This window comes from Rhipicephalus microplus, chromosome 2, assembly GCF_043290135.1.
Source record: "Rhipicephalus microplus isolate Deutch F79 chromosome 2, USDA_Rmic, whole genome shotgun sequence".
Taxonomy (NCBI): domain Eukaryota; kingdom Metazoa; phylum Arthropoda; class Arachnida; order Ixodida; family Ixodidae; genus Rhipicephalus; species Rhipicephalus microplus.
In genome coordinates, this window is record NC_134701.1 from 250608481 (window position 1) to 250636333 (window position 27853).

Sequence of the window (27853 nt, forward strand, 5' to 3'; positions counted from 1 at the left end):
CGTCTCAGTATGTTGTTTCGATACGTGTGAACGTAGGGGTCGGTGGCCAGCATGTCTCAGCACAGTGACGAGGCGCTGCTGGTGGCTGGCAGCGACAGCTTCTGGGAGCCCGGCAACTACAAGCGAACCAGCAAGCGCACAGAGGATGGCCACCGGCTCTGCAGCGAACTTATACAGCTGGTGCAGGAGCGCTCGGAGGTGGAGAAGGCATATGCCAAGGGACTCCGGGCCTGGTCACGCAAATGGGCCGAGCAGATCGACAAGGGCCCCGAGTACGGCACCACCGAGGCCGCCTGGAAAGGCGCATTGCAGGAGGCCGACCGGACTTCCGAGATGCATCTGCGCGTGCGTGACAAGCTACTCAACGAAGTGGTTCCACAGGTACGACACCCTTTCTTTCAGATTCAGGATGGCATAGCTATACCTGCCATGGCAGTTTAGCACTTTACTGCTGACTCGAAGGTTGCAGGATTTAATCCCGACCATGGTGGTCGCGTTTACAATGAAGGCAGAATGGCAGAGGCCCGTGGGGTTAATGTAGATGCACATAAAAGAACCCTAGGTGGTCGAAATTTTTGTGGCCCGGTACTACGGTGTCTTGCATAATCATATTTTGTTTTTGGGATGTTAAAATGTCAACAGTATTATTATTATTATTATTATTATTATTATTATTATTATTATTATTATTATTATTATTATTATTATTATTATTATTATCATCATTATTGAAGGCGTAGCTGATTAACACTGGTAAACAGAGGTTTGAAGGAAAGCAGAAAGGTTTGAGTAATTGTCTGGTGTGGTCGGCTTTTGATCGAAAGGTCTAACAAGACTATATTTTTGTTTTTGAGGAAACTGTACCATTACAATCATACCTTGATTTAATGAACCCAGATATAACGAAGCAAGTCAAAAATAGTCTTGCAATAGTGTTAGAAATTTATCTCTATAACAAATTTTTGGTTATGTTGTAAAACCTCACGAATTCAAACTTGGTTATTTTGAAATTCCACTCAATTCAAAATATTTCTCCGCAGTCCCGTATTTTGCATTGCAAGTCTGAGCAGATTATTTAAAGCGGCGGTCAGCACTGGTCTGGTTAATTCGAAAATTTTGGGTACCGTGTGCCAAATGCCCTCCTGCGGTGGTCTAGTGGCTAAGGTACTCGGCTGCTGACCCGCAGGTCACGGGATTGAATTCTTGGCTGCGGCAGCTGCATTTCCGATGCATTTTCAACGGAGGCAAAAATACTGTAGACTAATGCGCTCAGATTTGGGTACATTTTGAAGAACCCCAGGTGGTCGAAATATCCGGAGCCATCCACTGCAGTGTCTCTCATAATCATATGGTGGTTTTGGGATGTTAAACCCCCCTTATCAATCAATCAACCGTGTGCCAATTTTTGATCCTGATTTCGCTGCGGATCCGCGGAAAGAACTGCTCTGCTCTTAAGAAAGCCACAGTGCAATGCGATGAGCGATACTAATGAGTGGCAGCTGAAGCACTCCAATCCTGCTACTTCCAGCGTGAAAAAAAGAATAAGAAACTCAGTGTTATGTTCAATCAAAACGTGCACTGGCGGTAAACACGACTGGCTTCGCTGCAACACAGAAGTGACGGGCAGGCAGCGTATTGCATGTTTCTCACTACGTCAGCACATTATAATTTACCCATTCTTTCTGGGATTATAAAAAAAAGTTCAATAAAGGACTGTTTTGGGTAATTCGAGATGTATGCGAACCTTTGATTGTCGGTTGCTCCAGCAATTAGCGCACTTCCACTGCTTGTGGAATTCTTGCTTGCTATGCCTAGTTAGAAAACTAAGCTCGAAAGCTTCAATGGTCATTTTTTTCAGCAAAAGCATATCACAAATTTCATCACACTGGCCATTATTTTCATGATGTGCTGATGCAGCGAGAAGCAGGCAACATAGTGCCCACTCGTCATTACTGCGTTGCAGTGAAGCCCGTCTCACTTTCCGCAAGCGTGCATTTTAGTTAATCACGACTGTGTTTTCTTCTTCTCTTCCCCCCCTTTTTTTGGTGGCAGCAGCGAAGCTTGCCGTTTCTTCGTGTTTGTGCAAAATTACGACCAAGTATTGCAGGAAAACAACTTTGGAGCCGCAAATTAGCTGGCAAAGTAAATGATCAACCTCGATTATTTTGAATAATTGCAAGTCCCTTGCATCCAACTTTTTGTATGTTGTGTTAATTCGAAAACTCGCTTAATTGGAAGATTTTCGGGGTCCCAGTGACTCGAATTAACGAGGTTTTACTCTAATTGACATATTTTGCTGTAAGATGCAACTTTGTTATAATGAGGTGTGAGTGTGTACGCTTGCTGTGGGTATTATAGTGTCACATGACCGACGCTAAGGTTGAGTAACGTTACTTATGAATTAGTGGAATATATAATCGCATTGAACGTATCTCTTGTAATCATATCTTGGTTTTCAGATGTTAAACATCACAATTAATATTGGATTAAGTTCCATGCTGTTTTTTCTTGCAGATAAAAACTTGGCAGAAAGAGAATTACCACCGGTCCATGATGCAACTGCGGGAACGGCGAGAGCTGGATGAGGCATTCAAGAAGGCCCAAAAGCCCTGGGCGAAATTGCTTGATCGGGTGAACAAGGCGCGTAGCGACTACCACACAGCCTGCAAGGCCGAGCGCTCAGCCACCAACCAGGAGCGGAATGCTGGCGCGGACAGCTCACTGTCGCCCGACCAGGTGAAGAGATCCCCTGATCCAGTAGGTGGACGCCAGTCTCGTACTGGTACTGCTGAGAAGCCATGGGAATACCAAATATCAACTGTGGATTATAATCTGAAGAAAAGCTAACATGAAAGAGTTGTTTCCCCGCCATTAGTTCGGAGAGCAGTGTGTATTAATAGGTGCTTGTCGACTGTATGGTCTGAACACTGTGATCTAGAACCTTTACCCACCTTCTGTCGAGTCCAGTTTAGAACTGAAGAAATCCAAGCTCGAGTAAAAAGTTGATATTCCCTTATAGATGATGCATAATGAAATTAGAAAATGCGTGCATGAATCAACCACGAAAGAACTTGTTGAGCAGTGCCCGACTATGAATTGCTGCAGCCGCATTGCGTTGTCAGCAGGGAATACTCTTTAGTGTGCTGTTCTTTAAGCAAAACATTTAAAATATATATATATATATATATATATATATATATATATATATATATATATATATATATATATATATATATATATATATATATATATATATATATATATATATATAAAATTGAGCTCCATTGGCTATGAATTCCTTTCTGTGGCAAAGCATTCCATTTATAACGCACCTCATCTTGAACTGTTGACATACCAGGATTTGTCGATTGGAAGCAGTAATTGCAATGCATCGATATTACGGGTTATTGCACATCATTTTAGTTATTTGATTTCATCATATCTTGTTTCACTTTACTAAAGTACACAAACAAAAAACTGTCAAGTACTAATTCTACATGAAGTTCCTTGTTTGGAATTACAATGAAACCATAATTACTGCACACTGCTGCAGCTTAGTGGCTGTGGTGATGCACTCGTGAGCATGAGGTTGCCGCTTCTAATCCACATGTGCCAACTGCATTGCACAATACTCATGTCCTTAGATTCAGGTGTATGCTAAAGAAACCGGGTAGTCAATATAATTTAGCATCCACCGTTACAGCATAATTATTAATTACATTGCAGTGCTGCATGCACGATCTCAGGACTTTCAATCAAATTCACCATTGCTGACAACCTGCAAGTTTTTAATATTAGTGATGTATCTGATTGTTACAAACATGCTGTAATGATCCTGCTCTCCTAGTAATGTGTCAGCGAGAGCTTTACCACCATGAAAATCTACTTAAGCATGCATAAGCGAACTATTTGCAACCTTGCTTATGTATTTCTCCCGCTGACTTCTTTGTCAGGAGCTCTTGCTTTGATTGCAGTAAACCTGCTGCTTTTCATACAAAAGCATTCTTTGTCTTTTGAATAATTCAGCGTCAGTTCTGTTTTAAGGGAGACGCTCCTCGAAAAAGTTTTTTTTTTATTTCTAGTAATAGAGACTTGAAAAGTTTGTTATTAGTATAGTTTTTCATGCAGATTTCAAATATGCAATCATTTTTTGTGTAGCTGCTATAATTATTGAGTTATGCCATAAACAATAGCAAAAAGTTACATTTTTTGCGGGCACTCTTTTATGTACTAAACTTTCAGTAAAAGCACTGTGTCTGATCTTATTTGACTCTTGGTAGATTGAAAAGTGCAAATATCTATATAGATATGTCACAGAAATATTGGAACCAAGAAAAAAAAATTGTATTGAATGACTTATTATTTTTAATCTCCCTTGAAACAATAAGCTAATATTTTCACAACTAATGCTGGTAGGCATTGCAATTTAGAGTAGATATTTTCATTCTGCATGTGTTGAAGAATATGTGTGCCAAGTTTTGTTACTATACAATGAATATGTTTCTAAAAGGCTGCCCGGAAAACGTGAAACTGTCAGAAAAAATTAAAATGAGAAAAACAAGTTTGAAAGTTCGCAAAGTTGGCATTTATTAGGAAATCATTCTTTTTGCATCAAATTGGGGCACAATGAAAAGTACCTTGCCTTGAATGCACTGCAAGTGTCTAGAAGTCCCCTGCACCATAGCTTGGTCCTTCACGGCTCTTGCGGTCAGTGTCCTCAACACGAGCTCTCTTCGCTGTGTTGCAACGGTGTGCCCTCGCTTCTGCAGTTTGCTTCAGGTTCATCTTCCTGATGCGCATGACGTCACAGTGGTCACCATGTGTGGCCAGATCTTGTGAGGGGAGAATTCCAATGCCTTCGAGCACTTCTTCAAAGCCCCTGTGGCCTTTGTTGTACCAGAGTACAGCAAGAGCGGTGGCTGTCTCCACAGTTGTTCTGGAGGCGAACTTTGTTTTTGGACATAGCAGCCATATCTTGCTGTTCAGCGATTCAGCTGCATTCTGTGTCTTGCCATGAAGGCACCGAATAAGGAGTTTCTCCTCTGTAAGGCGCTTGTAAATAGGCATAATTGCCAATCCTTGAGCCTTCGTCAACAGTGGGGTGTGGCGTGGTGCAGGCTCCCCCAGTGCTTCCGCACGCTTGTGCTTGCACCACGAATTTGGTCTCGCGGGGCAAAAGTTGTGGCTACTGGCACCATCACTGGAGCAGCAATGAAAATACGATGCCCATATGGCAGTGTACATATTTCGGACACTGTCCTTGTTGCTCGTGATGGCGATCTTGTAATATGTTTGTAGTTTTATTATTGTCGCATCTTTCAGTTTTTCGCCTCGTGGCAGTGGCGTTGCCAATTTCCGTAGGGCAGTTCCCAAGCGCTTTGCAACGTGGTTCGTGCACTCGTCTTTGTCAATGGGGGTGTCACAGTATACATTTGCCTCGCAGACTGCAGTGTAGGCCTTGCTCTCACCATCACTTAGGAAGCTGGTGAATCGCAGTGGAGTTTCATAAGACAAGGTCCTCTGCCATATATTGACAGCTGCCGCAGGTTCCATTGCATGGGATGAGCAGTCAGTGTTTTTTTGGCAAACTGGAAGATGAAAAGCTCGCCATATCTCTTCATCCTCCCCAAGGTCCCTGTGTATACTGCAAGCATGGCAGTAGTTCGAAAGAACTTCAAAATCGAGGCAGAGCCTCGTGTCCAGGGACACGACTGTGCCCGCTCCATTGTGGCTTTTATGACCTCTTTTCTGCCAGGTGCCATCAAACATGACTGGCACATCTCTGCTGCCGACTGCGTCCTTCGTGATGTTTCGTGCCTGGTGCAAGTTTTTGCTCACTGTTGTCATCGCCGCACCATGGAGCTTCTTGCAAATGCCGTTGAATGTCTTGTGATGCATCGGGCTCGGAAAACCGAGAATCGCACAAAATCGTGAAAGTTGGTCGTGGCCTGCGCCTATAGCGTGTGCTGCCAGAACTGCCTTCACGTTTACAGCAAAGCTGTCACGCGAGCTGCCGCTGTCAAAACGAGCGCTCGTTCCTTGGTCCCCGGCCGAAGCAGTACGTCTCGACGTGTGCGTGAACGAAAGTGCAGATTCAGGGCAATCAGAATTTTGACAGCACAGTTCGAGGAATGCCGAAAGTCCTTTGCGCTTTCCAGCTGCCTCTCGCACGCCGAGCTTCCGTTCGCGGCAGGTTGGGCATTGCGCACCCGCCACAAGTGCCGTCAGCGCATCGATTTCGCAAAGCAGCATGTTCGCAGTAGCAGCATCTACCGGTCTACACGTTCACTCTCGAAGAATCCAATCTTCCTTTGGGATGCACTGACGAATTCCACGGCAGCGGCTATTTCACAACCACTGGCGCAGGGTTCGGTGACGGTGTTAGGCCTATCCGAAGTCGGAGCGTCGGGGCGTTGGTCGGGAGCGACATCGTCGTTCGGTGTCGCTTTGCGAAGCGTCCGACGCCGTTTCCCTCGATACTTGTGGCGAGTTCTGAACTTTCGATTATCTGAACTGCACTTCTTCGGGCTTGCCATGACGCAAAAATGCAGAGAAACGCAGAAAAACTCGATCGCGACGTCCGAGGCTTCGCTCTTTTGCCGGAGAGATAGGAGGGGGAGGAGCGTGGAGCGCACTGCCGTCCAATGGCGGCCTCGCGCTGTGTGCCGCGATATTCAAAACGCGTGACGTACGTTTTGTTTTTCTCGTTTTTTGTTTATTCTGCGCGAAGGCACAAGACTGGCTACTAGTGGATTATGAAGGATACGGCCTTCGCAGCATGTGTGCACGATTGCAAATGGCGGCCAACGCGTCGTTTTCGCGACAGGACGACGCGAACTTCGCCGTTTTTCGCGACTTTCGCGCATTTCTCGCGTCACCGCTGCCCACTTGGAAGCATTTTTTGATAATTTCTCGTGCGAATTTCAGCTTGATATTTTCAGAAGTAATAGATTATAGTCCAAGGATGCCAATACAGCCGGAAAAAAAAAAAAAGCGTAAATTTCCCGGAAAACCGCGACTTTTCGACCCGCGTCTCCCCTTAACCGCATAACAAATCAATGCAAGTCAACTAAGTGGTTGCATTAATGATGCCACCATTTAATAGTGATGTCATCAGATTACGTCATGTGATGACCCGCTACAGTGATCCAGTGGTGCTCAACTCCTGACTTGAAGGTTGAGAGTTCGAATGCCGGCTGCTGCAGTCATATTTTGGAGGAGGCGAAATGCTAGAGGCCCACGTACTTAGATTTAGGAGCACGTTAAAGAAAATCAGGTGGTGGAAATTTTCAGTGCCCTCCACTATTCGTCCCTATGGCATCATATAGCAGTTTTGAGTAGGCTTGTGCAAATAGTGAATTTTAGGTTCGAAGTGAATGCGAAGCAATTAGCGGCTTTATTCGAGTAATTTCGAATCAAATTCAGATAGTGTATATGTCACATAAAGAAATAGGGGCATATTTGTCATGATGTAACTAACCTGCGCAATCTTTTTAAAAACTTGAAACAAGGCCTGTTTAAAATGCCATTTGGTAACATCAAAGAAAGTGGAAAAAACTTTATATAGTCACAGGATTTCACTTTTGGTAAAATGCTAGTGATAGCCTGTAAAATATGTTACTTCTCAAAAATTTCCTATAGTTGAAGTATGTAAGTCAGTATAACAACATTTTAAACTTAAAACTTCAAAAATGAATCGATGTCAGGGTAATATTCTCATTCAGCACCACTTCACCGCAGTGAAACTATTTTTACAGGGAGTTACATGCAAACTTGTAGGCACTTGTATAAATGTTTTCATGGCTTCGCGCATCTCTACTGCAATGAAAGGGCCTCTACAGGGTGTCACATGCAGGTTAATACGCACCTATTTGTCTATTTCGAATACTTCAAAATTTTCAATTATTTAAATTTGATTCAAAGCGAATTTGAATAATGCATTATTCTTTCGAATATTCAGAGCATTCAAATATTCAGAAGCCTAGTTTTGAGGCATGAAGCTCAACCAATTACGTTGTGAAATGCATGTCAAAATAGTATGCATGTCTGTATAGCCATCACACACAGACACAGTGTTTTCACCTTCAGTGCAAATTATCGAAGCTTTGGTGACCGTCTAACCATTTTTAATAACCACTGCGCCAACCTGCCCTGCAGGTGAAAAAGCTCCAGGATCGTGTAGCCAAGTGTAAAGAGGAGGTGCAGCGGACACGGGAGCGTTACGAGGCGGCCCTGCAGGAGATCAACGACTACAATGCCAAATACATGGAGGACATGACTGTGGTGTTTGATAAGTGCCAGGAGTTTGAGCAGCGACGGCTGAAGTTCTTTAAGGAAATGCTATTTGCCATTCACGGCTGCCTCAACATCTCCACAGACGCAGAGTAAGTTTGCGACGATTTCGCCCGACTTTCATCACATTTTGCAAAGCTTCAGTGCTAACTTATTGGGCTTATATTTCTTTCATGATCCGTCATTCGTGTAAGTGTATGAGCGCTTGTTTGTACAAGCAGCATGCAGCTGGGCGACTTTGATTTTGGTTTCATGTCTTAAAATCAACACTATACACAAGTTTGTACATAGTCTAATTTTGCAATTGTATTTTGTCCTCTGAATCATGTGTTGAGAAATCTAAATGGAATGTTTTTGTTTGTTTTGAATTGCAAATTTATGTTTGTACATCTGAATTTGTCCTTTAACGATGAGTCGCCTGTACTGCCTGTGAACCAACCAAGTGACATGCATGATACGTAGCTGCACAACATGCCACTTAGGTTGCATAATGCCTGTAGCTTATCTTAAGAATACGTTAATTGGCTGTCCTAGATATTGTTGTCAAAGACTGAAAGGTACAGAGAGCTGCTTACACATTAATGAACTTAGTCTCACTAGATGCAAGATGCCGATGTTGTGCACACATGGGGATCATTCTTTGTACGAATGGTGTGAGGATAAAAAGGCTGAAGTCACATTTAAGTGTCTATTACATCTGAAAGCTGTTGCTTGCAGCTGCATGTGTAGCGGACAGTAAGAACGTTTTCCGGTGATCACGCTTTTTGCTGGAAGCTGATGTTGCTAGAAGCCATATTCCTGTTTTTCTTCTGTGTCTTCAGGCTTCCCCAGATTTACGAAGAATACCGGCATACGATACACAATGCCGATGCATCAAAGGATCTCAAATGGTGGTCAAACAACCATGGTATTGGCATGGCGATGAACTGGCCACAGTTTGAAGTAAGGCTTGCATGCTTTTGAAGTTATATTGTGCTGCTGTAGAATGTTTTTTTTTTTTTTTTTCAGCGAGTATGTTTGTGTAGAACAGTGCTTTCTTTACGCTCATTCACTGCCCCCTCTCGCTGATTATAAGTACGGTGCTGACTTAAGGATTGTGTTCTTTTGCTCTTTTGGTTGTATGCCTCACTAATTCCGCATGTAGGTATAAACTAAGCTATGAACCATGAACAGTTTTCCTGATTCTTTACCGCTAGCAAGCAGCATCAAACTCTGTTTAAGTAAACTATGCGCTTCTATTTGCTCTGATGCACGTGGCACGAGTACCAGCTGCTAAGTAATGGTACCATTGTTTTAGCACTACAGTGGAACCTTGTACTGCCGTGTCGCTTTTTGAGCGAGAGAGTAGTCCAATAAACATTTATTGCTAGCTCACATATTCTGCTGTCTGCGCTTCAAATTTTCTCTCCTGGTAATGTATCATTTGCTTTACTTTTAACCCCTAGCTTCACTTTCCTGCTTTGTTTTAATGCTTGGTTAATGTTTTTTTGAATGCTAATGGTTGGAAAAACATTATGGTAATTAGCCATCGCATTAAGCTGTGGCAGGCCTAGTGTCATTTTGGTCATTTTGGTACTTCACTCAGTAGCCTTGCACGTATTTTATTATGTATATTACAGTCAACTGCCGATTTTTCGGACCCTCTAGGGAGCGAAAAACCGCCCGAAGATTCGGGCAGTAGGAAAAAATGAATGCAAGCAAAAAAAAAACACATTATTTTACTGATAATTTTAAATTCAAGCAAAAAAAACACCATTTTGCTATTATTTCTCAATGCAAGCAAAAAACACACCATTTCATTGATATTTCTCGGATCAAGAGGGTCAAGGTCGAAGTACCAGACTTCCGGAACTCTGCCAAAGCATCAGTGGGGTGGCTCTGAAAAGAGCCGTTAAAAAAAAATGCATGCAGCTGACAGCGGGTGCCGTCAGAACAGCCGGTGTTAGAGCTGCAGTGGCTTGAAAAACTTGTTGATCCTTGTTTGAACAGCGTTCCGCTTGCATGTGATCACATTCGCCTCGATCTGAGCAAGGGTCATGTCATCACTGTACACCGATGACAGCGTCATCAATGCTCGCATCAATTCGGCGGTCGTAGGTGGCGCAGGCGTCGGTTCCTTCCTTCGTGCCCTTTTTCAACATCGGAGTCGCCTGAATCTGCCATAACCTGACTGACTATTTCGACGCCGGTTAGCTCTGCGCGTAAGTCCAGCTCGTTGTCAGCGTCGACAAACGTCAGCCTGTGATCGGCCACTCTTCCCTAACTTAATAATGGCGGCTTTTTTCTTCATCGTTAACCGACGGTACTGTTTTCCGCGCTTCGATGTCATCGGCGAGGACGACGAAGGCGGAGTGGCGGCCATCGCAGGCAAGCAAAAATCTCACGATGTGAACAAAGGAGTTTGCTGATGAGCGTCGAAGCACCTAGGCTTAGCGTTGCAGAGCACACTTCACACGATCGTACAACCACGCACTAGGCTAGCCAAACACCATGTGGGCTGCGTAAACAAAACGGCGCGACGGCAGGCGACGGTGCCTCGGGTACTCCGGATAAAGCGTTGGTAAACATTCAAGATAACCAGCATGGCCAGACCAAATCTGTGTGTGATGGTTAGTTCTAGTTCGAAATGGTGAAACGCTTCATGAAAGCGCTGCGCGGGAAGCCAGACTGGCACGCACGAGCACAAGCGCTAAAGGGAAAGGAACTTTATTGGCGCCAAAAAATTTCCGGGTGGATAGTTTCGATTGTCAGCGAAGCACCCTTGCATGATAAGCACTGCCAGTGTTAGGAATCTCGAAGGCCGGGTATGTTTCTCCGCTAACGATTGAGTCCAAGCAACAGATACCGCCACAGTAGACCAGCGCACTCATTTATGCAATCGTAATCGCATGTGAGACAGTTAGGGTGGTTTCCACCGAAGGTCAGTGGTGGTTTCCGACCTTCCGTCGCGTCAAAAAGTCCGGAAAATTGGACTCCGGGGGGTTCAAGCGTCCGAAATTTCAGACTTCCTTATACATTGATTCTATGGGGCTCATGGCGGTGCCGCAAAGATGTCCGAATTATCAGGCATGTCCAAAAAATCGGTAGTTGACTGTAGTTGGTCTTGTACTGCGTCGCCATTTTCACCATATCTTCCTAAATATTAAAGTTTAATACTTCATGACTTTCTGCTAAATACTTGCATTTTACGTAGCACTACTCTCCTACATGACAATGAGATCATACAAAATCTGCACTAGACGATTGTTTCTGTCTTTATTTTGTATGCCTCGCACACACACTTCTTTATGCTCTGTGCTAGCAGTCAACTCGTCAAAAGCTGGCTAATCTCAACAATGACAAATTCACTCGAGCGTGACTTCTCTTCCATGCTTTTGTGTTGCGCGTACTTTCGATTTCACGTGGAAAACGCCTGAAACACTTGAGCACAATAGACTGAAGAAATTACTTGAAAACAAAATTCTATTTGTGTGTGCAAGCCTCTAGGCCGCACAAATAGGGCATTTACGTTTTGTAATTTGATGAACACGTAGACTGTTCAGACGCAGTCATCGCTCAGCTGTTTTGTGCAAAGTGCTTTGGCAAGTTCAACATGATAAATTTCAGCTGTTAGACAGCAGCACTTATTCGATGACCACCTCACTTGGGCACTTTCGTTTTCCTTTGCTTGTTAAATATTAGTACAAGTCATTTCCAACACAACAAACTTTCTACCTCATTGCACTTCATAAAATGCGTAACAGTGGCAATGTGTACAGCTTTGCCCATTCACCCCTGCATCTGTGTGTTCGTTTGCATAGTGCTTTTTTCGTCTCGTCAAAGGTAGCAAGAAAAAGTTGATGCGCTTTTTGTTGCCCGTCATGCACTCTTTGGCTGTCTGCTTCTCTGGCTCGTGCCCACCCACACCCCTTGCGTAGGAGTACTCCGAGGAATTCCGGGACATCGTAGGCAAGAGCAGCAAGAAGGCGGCGATACCCGAGAGCGGCATCACCCTCGTCAACCAGCACAAGATCGGCGAGGAGCTACCTGTAAAGCAAAACAAAATGCCTCTCTTGCAGCGCCTTGCTTCATTTTTTCCAGCCTCTCCCAACTCTTTCTCCTCCTTTACTTGGCTGTGGTCTCACACGCCATTGTATTGACCTGTTGCTTTTTCTACTGGCGCATGCGTTCTTGCTGACCTGTGGTGTTCGGTTGCGATAAGCTCGATGACTGCCAGTCACTCTTAACTCCTTTTATTATGTAATATATACCTTGCAGAGAAATCGTTAGCAATTCTTTTATAGCCAATAATCTTTGTTCGTTTCTAACACATACTTGTTCACAAGCTCTTTCTGTCGTGAAACTCTCATCAGCTTTGTGCAATTCACGGTATATAACAAACCTTGACTGCACAGCCCAAGTTGCCTGTGTGTTTCTGGTAACGCAGAGACCCCTCAAGTCTGAACGTTTCTTCCACTGCAGGCATTGCTACAAGCAAATATGATTGCTCAACAAAAATGCTAAGTTCAAGATGCAGTGGCTACATTCACTATTGAAATTCTGTGCGCTTCTTGCAGCAGAACTATTTCTATTCCTATCAATTTAATAGTAAGGGTGTAAATTCTGTATGGTGTAAAGGAGGCCACAAAGAACAAAACATGTTTACATGCAATTTTGCAAGGCATCTGGTGCACTCTGTTGTGTACTAACACGGCGGCACAACATTTTATTGCAAATTTTAGGTGAGCTTATGTCATCACTGTACAGACAGAGGCTATTTCTTGCCCGGTGAAAAGATGAGATGGCGTAATGTACTGCCTTTTTCTTTCAGTAATATATACTAACCCACAACAAAAGGACTAATTGATTTCTATGGATTTTTCATAACTTGCACATTATTCGTTGTGTATTTTTGCAAGAGAGCATTAATAATTCGTATCACTCCTATATTCGTACAAACTGTGACCATGTTTGCTCAGGGTCTCGCTACATTCATCCAGCTTAGCATGCCCGCTCACTGATGTTGAATAACACATTTCTGCCGGACCTCTGCTTTGCCGACTTCTTCTAAGCACTTAATGGTCTTGCTTTACACGATAGCTGGGCTTTATGGAGGCAGTATAAGTGTCCGTGACTGAACGAATAAGAGGCTTGGTGGTAGGCGATCTCATTTTTTCTAGCTGTAGCTAAGCCTCGTAGTGAAAGCTTTCTCGCAGCATCTTGTCGAAGCTTGTGTCGCTAAGCTTTGAGCAGTAAGCTCAGTTTAGGCTCACTCTTGTAGTTACAGCACCAGATACATTCATGCTGAGATACAGAGAATGGTATCTCTGTATGGCATACTTTCCCACTCCGAAAACGTCGTCAAAGGGGCCTCATTCGACACAGCCTCCACCTATATGAATTCATGATCTTCTGAACTGAAGCTTTTGTCAGGAATGCAAAAACGTTTTTGTAGCTGCTGAAGTCCCAATATAAACATTTACAAGGATCCCCTAACGAAAGATGTAGGTAGTGTTGTGCTTACAGTGTCACTGGTGAGCAGATTAGTAAAATCGCAAACCATTTAGGAAACAAAGCAAGTGGAAATGTGCTTCTCATCCCTCTGGCAGTGAAATCAACTTCCGACAGCGTGAATATGCACGCATTATTTTAAATTTTCACGCAACATTTCTAATGATTGTACTTCCTCACCTTGTACACTACGTTCTTTTAAATACGCAAAAGAGTTTGCTGCCGAAACACCTACATATTTCTGCTGATTATGGGTAGCGTTTTTCTTACTTTCTTTTTAAACAGCTTTTCGCTGTTTTAAGTTTTCTGTATGAAAACACTTGCTGTAGCAGCACGTTGCTCTGCTCTAGATGACATCTTCTTGTATTGATTTGTTGTCTGCTGTTTGTGGGACAGCTAACCCTTCTCTCTTCTTCTTTCAGATATTTCAAATTCTGACCACTGTCTCAAGCAACCCACTAACTCTTTTCCTTTAAGAGTCTTTTCATGCTATGCATAAATTTCCCGATTCTCTAGCTGTTCTCAGCTGCCAGAAAGTGTCCTGAAAAACATGACATCTCTTGTAACTCCTGCAAACGTTTCTGCATGCGCGTTTCAGCATGCTTAACAGGCTGCGGCGTTTGCAACATTTATGATGCAGTTGTCTTCAGTCACTAGAAATTAATAGCATGGCCTTTATTGAAGTCTGCAATTTTAAGACTCGTATGACTTTTCCTAAAGTAAGTGGATATCTTGGAGTATTGCTGTACAGCTGTTGTTAGACTTCACTCATTGAAAACATGTTTAGCTGCCTCAGTTAAAGGAAACCAACCTGAATCTTGCATAGATCAACAAGAAAACAAGGATGTGTTTATTTTCTCTTTGAATCAAGCATGGATATGACTGTGCCTACACTTAAATGAACATTCATGTCGGTGCCAGTGTTCAACTTTTTATTTCATGTTTATTTTTTTTTTATAATTACCATCATAGAAACTAAGTTTGCCTAATGCTAGGGTTAGGCTGTTAGTTGCCCCCATGCTGAAATCATTGAATCTCTCTTGCAGTGAGCTTCAGTTCCTGTACTGTGATTAAGATGAGGACAAAGCAGATACCACAGATATCCATAAGTTTTTATATAAAGCACAAAGGCATAGCCAGTGGTATTGAATATTTAAAAGGTTTTACCACGTTTCCTTTTAAGTCGTGCATTATGCCCTGTGTTTTTGTTGAGACAGTACGTTCAAAAATCTTGTGAGTGAGCAAGGGCAGTGACTGTCGTTCACCAACTAACGTGCTCTCGTAAACCCCATGTTTCCAGGAGTACACACCCGAGGTGCAGCACATTCACCGCAAGGAGAAAAAGGGCATCGACTCTGGTGGCATCACACTGACAAGCGTGAGCACGCGTGCCGATGGTGTGGTGGCTAATGCACCGAAAAACCAGAGCACCAACAAGGGACCCAAGGAGACGGGCACCAACCATTCCACCGTGGCTACAACCAACAACTCCACGCCGCCCACTGGCACCGCAAACACGTAAGCACTTTGACTGCATTTGTTGTCGTCTCTGCACGTAACGTCCAGACTGTGCCTGCGTTGTACCAGTGTAACATCAGCATTGTTATTTTATCCAAATTACGTGAGGGCTTTGTGATTAGTGCCGTGGTATAGCCGGCATAATGCCCACATCATATTGATGAAGCACATGCCATGGTTGTACAAGTTTCGCTGTCTGACTTTCGTCGGACCTTTTCATTTCTTGCACAAGAAGCATTTCCTGTAGAGCTGTCGGTCCTTTAAGTGAATGGGCACACTGCGGTTGCTGTGCGGCATCCTGCACTGGTGTAGCTGCAACATTTGATGCTTCTATCTTGTAACATGATGCTCTTTGGTATAAAGATAACCTGTGTACTGAGGACTTGTGCGTTTTGCTTAACGATTTGCATCACATAGGGTACAGGGACAAAGGTGTAACATAAGTATTGCTCCGCAAAAGACTTGTGGTATTGCTTACACTTTAACTCTCTCACTCAAGATTTTTATGTCATCCATCCACCCTCTCTTCACTCGACCGCTGCCACTTCGGAGTTGTACCATTTGCGGAGGTGTCATATTGTCACGATGAATCACAAGTACTGGGGGGGGGGGTATTAAACCACCGAGTAGCTAGCTCTAGGACGATGCGTCAGTCGTGGCTGGCTCTTGAGTCGAAAAGAAGCACGTGATCTTCTTTTCTTCTTGCATATTGAGAGCCGCTCTTGTCGTCAACCCACTACGTGTGGGTGGCATTATCCCCCCTTTCGAAAAGAAAAAAAATGTCCCAAAAGAGGGAAAGAAAAGTGCATAGCACCACTGCATTGTTTCGACATAGGCACGTGAAAAAAAAAAAAAGGAAAAATTGTGCTATCTCAGAAGCCGTGGCTCATGGGATCGCCTGCGTCTCAGCGTAGCGTGTCAAATAGTCGGTCGCGACAATCGCCCATTTGTTGCTGTCCGCAGACAGGGGAAATGGCCCGAGAATGTCCATGCCGGCTTGGTCAAACGGCGTGCAAGGTGCTTTAATGGACTGAAGCAAACCAGCTGGCTTAACAGATGGTTGGTTTCGGCGCTGACATTCCTGACAGCTCTTGACGTACTTCTTGACGCTTGCCGAAAGTCCTGGCCAATAGTACCTCTCGCTCGCTCTGGCAAGTGTCCAAGAGTAGCCCATATGACTGGATGTGGGTTCGTCATTGCTAGCGAAGAGGATGTCATCTCGCATATCTCGAGGAACCACCAGGAGGTAAGCACGGTTGTTCGAACGAGCGTTCTTCTTGTACAGCACACTGTCTCAAAGGCAGAACGACGTCAACGAGTGGAATAAATGACGTGGTATGATTGTGCACTGGCCCTCTAAATGATCGATGATTGGACGAATCTCTGCGTCATCTCGCTGCCGTTTGCTCAAGTCTGATGAGCTAATGGCGCCCAGGAAGCCTTCGTCTTCCTCTGCTTCCTGACTGACGACATGAAGGGGTGTGCGTGACAGTGTGTCAGCATCTTCATGCTTACGGCCGGACTTATGGACGATGGTGGTGTCAAATTCGTGCAGCCACAAGCTCCAACGTGCTAGCCGTCCTAAAGGGTCGCGCAGGCTTGCCAACCAACAGAGGGCGTGGTGGTCTGTCACTATCTTGAAAGGACGACCATAAAGGTATGGGCGAAGCTTGGTGATTGCCCACACGACTGCGAGGCACTCTTTCTCCGTAGTGGAATAATTCGCCTTGGCACGGGATAGAGAGTGGCTGGCGAAGGCTATCACTCTTTCGATGTCCTCTTGACGCTGAATGAGCACTGCACCGAGCCCAACATTGCTAGCGTCAGTATAGACCTCCATGTCAGCATCGTCGAAATGAGCGAGAACGGGTGCTGATTGCATGCGCTGTCGCAGCTCATCAAAAGCTGCTTGTTGCTCGTTTTCTCAAACGGCGTGTCGTCCCTTGTGAGACGAGTCAGAGGTTCTGCTATCTGTGAAAAGTAGTGAATGAACCGGCGATAGTAGCTACACAAACCAAGGAAGCGCCGGACGGCTTTCTTATCGACAGGAGCTGGTAATTTGGCAACAGCGGCAAGCTTGCCCGGATCGGGCCGGACTCCTTCAGTGCTAACTACATGTCCAAAAAATTTTAGTTCTTCATAGCCGAAGTGGCACTTCTGTGGCTTTAGTGTGAGGTCCGCCGATCAGATAGCCTCCAGCACGCTGCGCAGGCGGTGAAAGCGCTGCTCGAACGTGGCAGAGAAGACCACCACATCATCAAGGTAGACAAGACAAGTCTACCACTTGAGCCCTGTTAAAACAGTGTCCATCATTCGCTGGAAAGTTGCCGGCGCTGAACACAAGCCGAAAGGGAGTACTCAAAATTGGTATAGGCCGCCTGGAGTCACGAAGGCTGTCTTCTCGCGGTCTCGCTGATCTACCTCAATTTGCCAGTACCCGCTTTTGAGATCGAGAGAAGTGAAATAATGGGCATGACGAAGTCTATCTAGCGAATCGTCAATATGCGGCAGTGGGTACACATCCTTTTTGGTCACGTTATTAAGATTTCGGTAGCCGACGCAGAAGCGTAGCGACTAGTCCTTCTTTTTGACAAGCACGACTGGAGATGACCACGGGCTGTTAGATGGTTCGATAACGCCATCGTCAAGCATCTTGCGGACTCGGGTATGCATCGCTTCATGTTCTTTAGCCGACACGTGGTACGGCTTTTTGACAAGCACAACTGGAGATGACCACGGGCTGTTAGATGGTTCGATAACGCCATCGTCAAGCATCTTGCGGACTCGCGTATGCATCGCTTCACGTTCTTTAGCCGACACGTGGTACGGGTGCTGGTGTATTGGGCGTGCGTCCTCGTACCTGATGATCCTGTGTTGAGTGATGGACGTCTGGCGTATCTTTGAGCAACTTGCGAAGCAAGACCTGAACTCGAACAAGAACGCTTGCAGCGCAGTCTGGTTATTGGTGGACAGATCAGGATTTATGTCAATATTACTCATTGACGTGTCCGCATTATCCACTAGTTCTGACGTGAGACAGTTGATTACGTTTGCTACTGCGTGGGCAAACGCTATCGAAGTGCCACGAAAAAGGTGTTGATGCTCGTTGCTAATGTTGGTAACGAGCAATTCAGATCAGCCATCACGAATGTGTATTACACTTCTAGCTACACAGATGCCTTGTTGCAGGAGGTGTTCTAAATTTGTCTCGGCCACCACATCGCCATCACTCAAACCACAGCATGTTACGTCGACTAGAACACTTGCTCGGGGAGGAAGCGTCACGCTCTGTTCAGAAATACAGAGTACGTTGACACGCCTTCCGTCATCCTGCACGTTAATTGCTCGCTGGGCTAAGAACGTCACACGGCGCTCTTGCAGATCAATGATAGCTCCATTTTCCTGTAGAAAGTCAACTCCCAAAATGACATCACGGGAGCATTCACGTAGAACAAGGCAGCTTGCTACGAATGTATAACCTTGAATCTGTACTCTAGTTGTGCATGCGCCCAGTGGAGTAACGACATGGCCACCTGCTGTCCGAATCTGCGAGTTATGCCACGGCGTGATTACTTTCTTCAGTTGCGTTGTCAGTTTCCCGCTCAGTATGGAATAGTTTGCGCCGGTGTTCACTGACTCATTAACTACACAACCATCAATTGTCACTGCTATGTCGAGTGAAAGCTGGCTATTCTTTGCAGCAGCAGGTGATGTCGGGCCAGTTTCTGTACGGTTCTGCGTCTATAGGAGGTCTTCAGCGCTTCGACGTTCAGCGACCCCGCCCCCAGAGGTCGCTTCGGCTAGTTTTTCCGGCGGGGGCTGGGAGATCGTGCGGTAGAATACCGCTGGGGCATTGATGAAAATCGCCTCGGGGATGGTGAGCGTGACTGGCGCCCGGTAGACAGTAGTGCATGCTGCTGGGAGAGGTATTTTTCGATGTCGCGTGGTCTCTGGCCGTAACAGGGTGGCGGCGAGTACGCAGAGAAGCCGCAAAGCCCAAGACAGCGATATGGGCACTGGAGGTACAAGTGATCAGCTTCTCCGCAGTGAAGGCATAAAGGCCGGTGATCGGGTGTGCGCCAAACATCAGACTACCGAGGAGATGTGTACCGATCGTCGATGTACTGGACCGGTTGCACCGAACGATGGGCGACAGAAGCGCCACGGACAAAGGGCAAGGACGATGGCGTGTACATGCCTTCGTAGTATGGTATGTGCTGCGCTGACTCGAGCGAAACAGCAGGGACAGCATGAACGAATGATGGCGGCGATGCAGCAGGGTGTTTCAAGGCTTCTGCTTAGGTTGTCCCACGGCGGTATTCAGCAGGAGCTGGCGCAGCTGTATCAGGAGGCAAGGTGCCCCGGAGGGCCTGGTGCAGCTCATCCTTGATCAGTTGCAATAGAGCTAACCTTAGGATGAGGTGTTACACCAGCCTTTTGCAACTCTTCAGGTACGATATTATGGATGAGTTCCCGTAGAGAATCATTGCTGGTCCCAGCGGCAGTGAAAATGTCAGCAGTGGACATGCCACTGACTTGCCTGTCGTATTGGTTGGATCGCTGCTGCAGCATTTTTTCCATTGTCATGACTTCGGACAAGAACTCCGCGACAGTCTTCGGAGGGTTTCGCACGAGGCCGGCAAAAAGCTGGTCCTTGACACCGTGCATCAAGTGACGCAACTTCTTGTCCTCCGTCAACCTTGAATCGGCCCGTCGGAAGGGACGCGTCATGTCTTCGACGTACGTGGACACAGTTTCGTTTGGCGACTGGACGCGGACCAGAATAGCTCGTACAGCTTTTTCTTGGCGATCAGCGCTGGCATAGGTCTGCAGAAGTCTACAGGAGAATTCGGGCTACGTCGTCAGCTGCTCCTCTCGATTTTGGTACCACGTACGTGCCCCGTCTTCGAGATAGAAATAGACACGACCCAGTTTTGCCACGTCGTCCCGCTGATTCAAGGTGGCTACGCGCTCGAAGTCCGCCAACCAGTCCTCAACGTCCTCGTGCTCCGTACCATGGAACGTCGCCGGTGCCCGTAGGCTTTCCAACGTATAGCGGTTCGACGTCGTGCTTCTCGTGCCGGTTGGCGAGGTTTGCACTGAAGCGCTAATCATGTCTGTTGACGTGGTGGGAGCAGTATCGTCGACTTCCGGAGGCAATCTCCTGATTCGGCGGCTGGTCTGATGCACGGAAGTATTGACTGGCACTGGACTCGTATTACGTCTTCCTGGGGGGGTCTATAGCATCCGTGAGACTACCCTGCACCTTCCACCAGTTTGTCACGATGCATCACAAGTACTGGGGGGTTTATTAAACCGCCGAGTAGCTAGCTCTAGGACGATGCGTCAGTCGTGGCTGGCTCTCGAGTCGAGAAGAAGCACGGGATATTCTTTTCTTTTTGCATATTGAGAGCCGCTTTTGTAGTTGACCCACTACGTGTGGGTGGCAATATAAACGCCAGAAAGAAAACGTAATTTCTCACTGCAGAACTAAACTTGAGAACTCGGGGAATTCGCTTGATCCACCACGGCTGGTCTAGTGGTTTGTTTCTAGACTGCTGACCTCCAGTCTCTTTTGGGACTTGTTTTGGGATTTTAAACCCCAAGAACTACTATACGGTCAAACCCGTTTATAACAAACTAGAAAGTGTATCAGGTGTTCTTTATATTAGTAGTTCATTCTATAGGACACGCCCTTAGAAATGTGCGCTTAGCAACAGACTTTTTTCTATTCCGCGCATTTTTATAGAAGTGCTGACAGCCCGTTCAGCGGCAATTGTTGAACATTCACGTGTCTTCAAGCAATGTCGGCTGCTTGGTCACGAGTGAATTAAACTGCCTTGGCAATAAACTGGCCCCGTTTCACTGAAGCACTCAATGCCACAGGCAACAGATCATCACTGGCTAGTTGCATGCAGCGCGTTGCCTGCTCGGTTCATGCCATCGCGGCCTGTTCACTTGCTATGTGCGCATTTCTGCATTCATCGTGCCTGCTTCACTCCAGGCCATGCACTGGTGCAGCAAGTTGCCTATCCGTTCATTGCGACGAGGACAAGCATTTTGCAAGCAACACACACTCTGGTGTCGCTCACATTTTGCCGTCGACGAATTCGGCGGTGCAGAGAAATTTTATGGGTGTAAAGTTATTTCGCCTATTGCTTCTTGCGTTTCAAGCCATTGTTTGGTTGGTTGTAGGCAGATGTAGCTGCTGACAATGCATCGTTGGAAAAGGTCACTGTTCGAAAGCCGACTGCAAGGCTTCATGCTGCCTCCCGATTCTTTTTTTTTCTTTACTGCCATTTTGTCACTGAAGATGCGCCTGAAAAGCCAGCATCTGAAATCTGCGTGCGGTGCTTGTTGGTTTAGTATATTTTTGTCGCAGGAGCGGTGCACACGTGAGCATGTGCCTTTTTCATCCTTCAGAAAGCATGTTTCAGTCTCCTGTCCCCACCCCCAGTGTTCTTTTTTTTTGTATCTTATGGGGCACATTCTTAGCGTTACTGTGACCATTGTTTAAAGTAGGAGGCATTGAATAATGTTTGCTATACGTGGACGCTGTTTCAATGGTTAACATATGAAAATCGTAAGTGCACCAACATATCGTCGTTATAACTGATAGACTGTTATATCGGGTATCCTTGTAAGTGGGTTCGACTGTATCAATAGAAATTTGCCTTTTTTGGGAAGAGTCTCGACAGGTTTGCCATTGTATTGAAATTTCAAGCAGGAAGTATACTTCCTTTTTGAGTCATGTTCACACCCACGGATGTTCTCCAGTGCCCGGAAGCCGGTTCTGTGATGTTTCTTGCCGTTGGTGCAGGGCGAAAAAGGCTTACAACCCGTTCGAAGAGGACGACGACGAGAATGAGGTCGACCACCCGAGTGACATGTAAAGTGGAGTTATGTGGCCGCATACTGCTGTGCAGCAAAGAAAGCTTGTTTGGCCCCTTTGTGAAGCTTCAGCTTCTTGTTCCCTTTCGTACCTCTAGTTTTGCTCTTGCTCCTTCTTCACCTTCACTGCCACGTGTTTTCAAACACCAGGGTAGAAAGTCCGAGATTTTATGCATCAGTGTTAGTCAAATAGCAATTGCTAAAGAATGACAGGGACCAAAATTATTAGCTCCAACCAGTGTTAATTGAAGCCGTAACCAATTTTATGCAACCATTCATAATTAAATTGTGTTTAGTTTTTCAATACGCCAGTTGTATCGCTCATTTAGAGACTCTTAAAGATGACACGAAGGTTCACTGTAGTGTCACTTGAGTGCCTTTACATTCTTAAGATATAGTAAAATTATAACCAACTATGTTGTGTAGCTGTATCAGTAAAAATGGCATCTTATATTGTCATTTTTAAAGCACGTAAGACTCGGGTGTGCAACTTACTGATGTGCTACTTCTGTAACCCTCAGCATTGATGGCCTGTTGTCGGACACATCTAGACGGAATTCATGTAGATTACACGTAGAATGTGTTGCATCGTCTCTATACCTGTACGTAGCAGTTCTACACTGCACTTTAGGATCCCCTAGATGGTCTACCAGTAGTTGCTGTGGTCAGACCTCCTTCTTTATTTTGTCTAGTGCGCATGGATCTCAGTAGTGTATGTATGGCTCATTTAGTTGTAGTAATGCAGTATGTGCAGCTATTAGCTGTGTGGGAGTCACGTAGACTATTCGAACCAAGACATGCAACCTGCCTTGCTTTCCACTTTTGTTTTAGGTTGCTCTAGCCCTATTTTTCTTGTTTTGCTATGATCAATGACTACATTGATTAGCTTATTAGCAAGCTTTTGCAAAAGCTTTTTATGCTTTTTTTATATTTAGTTCCTTTTCAGCCACGCAACATCACCTTGTAAGAGCACTGTGAAGTACTCTGCCTAGACTGTAAAAGGCAAAACAATTATGCTTTTGTAGTTCGAATTACTCATGTTCACATCATAGAATAGTGGGCGCACTCTCTGCACAGCGACACTTGGTTTTACATTACACAAAACAATTTTAAAAAGCTTGACTTGTTAACCTAATCCAAATCAATAAGTACTATTGAGTCAACTGTAGCTAACGCTAGTGCTACGAGGGAAGCAGTAATATAGACTTCCAGATTCATTTTGAACCGTATGAGTAAGGAAGGCTTTTGAACAGCATATATGACAATTTCACTCCTGATGGACTGAATAGCTTCATTGAAATTAAGAACTCTCACTTCACATTTAGGTGCATTTCACTATAGAGGCCTCATTACCTATAGCAGATAGACAGCTTTGTTTGTTACAGCATGTGAGTACTTCCAAATCCATTTTTAATTCTGCAGATTCCGTATTCCACTTTTTATGACACATGTTAAGGCACCATTCTTGGCTCTGTCAGGTACTGGCCACATCTTATGGAGACTTCATGTGTAGAAGCCACGGTGTCAAAACCCCGAGATCTGATTGATCTATTAATTTTTTTCATTTTACCAGTGATAGAGATTATTTTCTACTGACTTCATGTGTAGAAGCCACGGTGTCAAAACCCCGAGATCTGATTGATCTATTAATTTTTTTCATTTTACCAGTGATAGTGAATATTTTCCACTGTTCACCACCCAAAATTTTTAAGCCCCGATATAGATGTATGTTAGCCTATTAGTTAATAAATGAGGCATAAACATTCACTGTTGCAAGTAAAATTCTAGCTGTGCTTTTGAGTGCTAGATAGTACGTAGCAGTACTTGGCTCTTGGCGTTGGTACTGATGCACTGTAGCTGCATTTGTGCAACACAGGCCCCATTATTGTTCACAACTTTTGTGGCATAATTTCTATTATTGGCAAGCAGTGCTTTCAGGATGATAGTTCTGATCACTCTAGTTTGTAAGCAAGGAGTAAAATGTTTGCAGCATCCTCTAATGGTTACACAAGACCCAAAACACATTGTATTCATCTGAAATCACACTTACACAAATTACTAGAGCACTAGCAGACCATTCAAATTTTGCCTAGTGTTAAATGTTGGCATTGGCAATGCTATGGCATATTTGGGACCGATGGACTAAATTAGTGCATAACATAGTCTTTACGAATGTCATGTAAATAATGACGGTTGCTGGCAATTTTCATTACTGTACAATAAGTGTACCAGCAGGCACTGACTGCCTCTTTTATGCCTTGTGATTTGCAGGAATGGGCGAGCAGGTGAGCCGAACCCATTTGAGGAAGACCACGAAGATTGGGACGAAGAGTCAAACGACGCACTTGTTGACAATGGCGAACCGGGTGTGCCCGTCAGGGCACTCTACGACTATGATGGGGCTGAAGCAGATGAACTATCTTTTAAACAAGGTAACCCGTCAAACTGCGATTTCACGTGTAAGCTGGAATTTGTGTTGCATTCTCTGTGCTTTCACGCTTGGAATATTTGCTTTTTGGTAGTGACTGTTCTTCATTGGATGATCACTTGACCACTCTTACAATCTGTCTCGGTGCAAGGCGTGCATACAGGAATGCAAAATTTTGTGGCTGTATTGAACAGTTCATTATTGAAGGCCTTGCGCAGTCATTGAGAGTCGCTGCGAGTCATTGATAGAGCATATGTATCAAGTTCAAAAGCAATTTGATGGAAGACTGTCTCATTGTTACACAATCTTTGTTGTGTCTCCTAGGGGACCAGTTTGAAAAGCTAGAGGACGAAGACGAACAGGGCTGGTGCAAAGGCCGGAAGGACGGCCGGGTTGGCCTCTACCCCGCCAACTATGTTGAAGTCATCGTCCCCTAGATGCATCGAGAGCCGAGCCGAGGTGGAAGCGGCTCACCGCTGTCACTGAAGTGCCACGCGCATCCGCAGAAGCTCGTGAGCTGCCACTGTCCACCTGGCGTGCTCTCTAGAGGCAAAACAGGTTGGGGTGAAAAAGACTTTTGCGTTGTTTTCGTTTTTCAACACCGGCAACTGTTGCCAAGGGGCGAGTCATCGTCTTCTCCACTTCTTCCAGCGTCTGTGCGCCATGTGCAAGCGGGTAGGCTGCACGGACAAACGCGGCCGATGCGTGCGTGTGAAAGGTGGTGCACGTTGTTAACGCGTCTACTGTCTCCTGGCGCTCTTGTTTGCTTCGTCACTACGGAGGATGTGTTGCACCTGTTGGTGTGTGCATTGATTTGTTTTTCTTGGTCTCGCGGGCACAGCGTCACTGAAAGGGACTGTTGTACAGTGGGCGCGACGTGTGCGTGTTGTGTGGTTTCACTGTCAAGGATATCTGCTGCACTTAATCCAGAGAGAACGAATGGTCACTGCTATGTGTTCTCTTCCATAATAGATGTAGACTGAAGGAGAGAGATAGCGCTTCGCGAAACTTGCGTCGCGCATTGGTCCTCTTGCCCCTGGTAGATAGCAATGCCATCCGTACATACTGGTTTTTCTGCTTTGTTACCACTGCTGACGCGGGGAGGTGGCCAGCGTAAAAGCTTTGTACACATCAGTGGCATTTATTTAACTGCAATGACCTCTCCATCACCTCCCCTTTCTCTCTGTAGTAATCTTCTGGTGTATTGCACAGAATCTTTACTTTATATTTTTCTTCCCCTCTTTCTGTACATACTGTTGCAGTGTCCATTTGCCTGTCGGCATGTTGCAATCGCATGTAAAGAGTTTAACCGAGGAATGTAGATTTCAACGTTAAAGGCAGTGTGTTTATTTTTCTATCTAAGTTTAGTGTTTTCTTTTATTTATAATCTGGTGGTGCCGTGGTTGTTTTTTATGGCTGGCTTTAATGGCACATTCTTGCAAACCATTCTTGCACTGCTCTGATGATTGTTTTCGCTGCCACAGTGAGACCATTTGCAGCCTTATCGTTTTTCTGTGTTTATGTTCACCGATGACTGTTTCGATGCATTCAGCCACGAAAATGTCTTGCGAGTACAAGCCCGCTAAAAGTGTTGGCAAGTATTCATCGGTGAGCGTGTTCTAGCCATTGCCCACTTTGAGCAACCACGTTCAGCAAGGAAGTAGTTTGTGAACTTATTTTCTTTAACCGGTCATTTTTTTTATGTCCCTTTCCTAGAAAGGGGCCTCCCGTCATTGCTAACCAACCAAATAATGTTGATCTTTCATAGTCATTTGATGTATAGCAACATACTTTTACTGTTCTGGTTAACTTTTTTTTTTTTTGACACCCAACTTGGGCGAGCCAACAGCATGGTCTCATTACTCGGTGTCGAGGACTGAAGTTGCTGTAGTGAGCTGTCAGATACCTCCTTTTGTTTGTTTATTTTTCTGTACGGTTTGCACAAGAAGTGCCTTGTATCTATACATTTTTTTACTGCACTCTAGTTACTTTTATGCTGTTTTATAAGTTTTCTACTACTGGCTTCTTGTGTTTCGGTGTGTTGTGCAATTTTGCTTCCACAAGATTTTTCAAAGGATGTGGCCCTCTACGTACCGGTGTTTCTTTCTTCTTTGTTTGTTTGTTTGCAGTTACACTCCTACTGACCTGTTGTAATTTTCAAACATTAGCTGCTAGGCGCACCTTGAGTCCCGCAATTTTCATTACACGAAATCATGGAGGTTTCTTTCTATTCTAATGCTGTGTGGTTGCACAGCGGATGTATGGGACTTATCAGTGAGACAACTTTATGCCAAGGCCCCGTAAAACAAACGAGCAAAAAAACACTTACAGGGGTGCGTTGGATAACCTCTCTTTCTTCTTGCCTTCCTTTTTAACGAAGAGCATCTGACTTTAGCCTACGCCATTGTCGTGTTCAATGTTACTGCCAGCAGCGATCTCCGAAGTGAGAAATTTCTTTCTTCTGTCTTGTTTCTTTTTCTTTTGCTGGGTATCCTAACCTGCGTTTGGACTTTACTTTAACAATAATAAAGCACGCTCTGTAAAAACGTCGTGGAAAGCCATACTAAAGGTTACGCAGTTGACCCTGACGTTTGCCCACTGAACTCCGGCTGCAACGGAAAGCATAATGCAGTTTTAACTTCGCAAATGGGTGCCTGAATGATATTTTTATGTACGAAAAGTAGGTAGGGTAAGGAATGTTGTGTCTGTAAGACTTGTACATATGCTACACACTCTTTAGTTCTGTGCCAAGCAAAACTCAAGAGTTGTTTTCCTTTCAGCTAGAGACATATTTTACGCAACTCGTTCAGCCAGCACCTTTTTCTTTGTCGCAATTTTCAGACGGGTTTTATTTGCAGACAGGATTGCCGTTCACTGGTGTGCTTTTCCCTGAAATACCACTGATAGCCAAGGAACGTTTGCATTCTGTTGGAACTGTTTTTTTTTTTGTTGTTGTTGTTGTCTGCAGTCCACTCTTTAAGCAGACCTAGCAAAGCTGCTTTCCGCGTGGTCCTGTTGCAATGGCTAGCTTTATTCAAAGCTGAGTTAAGTGAAAACTCTGCTTTGTATTTGTTTTACTTGAACTTGTGAAGTAGTAACACTTGAGACTTGAATACAGTTCTACTGTTGAAAATGAATGCTTTTGGTGTGTGTGCAAGTGAAACTATTGATTGGCTTAGAACACTGTAAATAAAAATGTCTGCGAAAAAATGGTGTCCCAGCAAGATTATTTGC

The 27853-nt window shown here is 44.9% G+C and overlaps 1 protein-coding gene and 1 long non-coding RNA gene across 9 annotated transcripts in view; one reads left to right on the forward strand and one right to left on the reverse strand.

The window, feature by feature from the left end:
• LOC142776154 (uncharacterized) overlaps nt 1-2681 on the reverse strand; it is a 32196-nt gene extending 29515 nt beyond the window's left edge. For both annotated transcript variants that reach the window (XR_012887352.1, XR_012887353.1), the window contains exons 1-2: nt 2542-2681; nt 1-339 (exon numbers count right to left, since the gene is read on the reverse strand). This is a non-coding gene — a long non-coding RNA (uncharacterized LOC142776154). The remainder of the gene's footprint in view (nt 340-2541) is intronic.
• Nucleotides 52-27756, forward strand: Synd (protein kinase C and casein kinase substrate in neurons protein Synd). 7 transcript variants are annotated; one of them, XM_037421205.2, is made up of 9 exons: nt 52-381; nt 2515-2757; nt 8158-8384; nt 9114-9234; nt 12210-12320; nt 15083-15300; nt 22121-22189; nt 24463-24623; nt 24944-27756. In XM_037421205.2, the coding sequence occupies exons 1-9, from the start codon at nt 52-54 to the stop codon at nt 25054-25056; spliced, it is 1593 nt and encodes a 530-aa protein (XP_037277102.1). In that variant the 3' UTR covers nt 25057-27756. The 7 variants fall into 7 exon arrangements, with proteins under 7 accessions (XP_037277102.1, XP_037277103.1, XP_075735373.1 ...); XM_037421206.2 differs by having other exon boundaries at nt 2515-2736; XM_075879258.1 differs by lacking the exon at nt 22121-22189.
• The last annotated feature ends 97 nt before the right edge of the window (nt 27757-27853 follow it).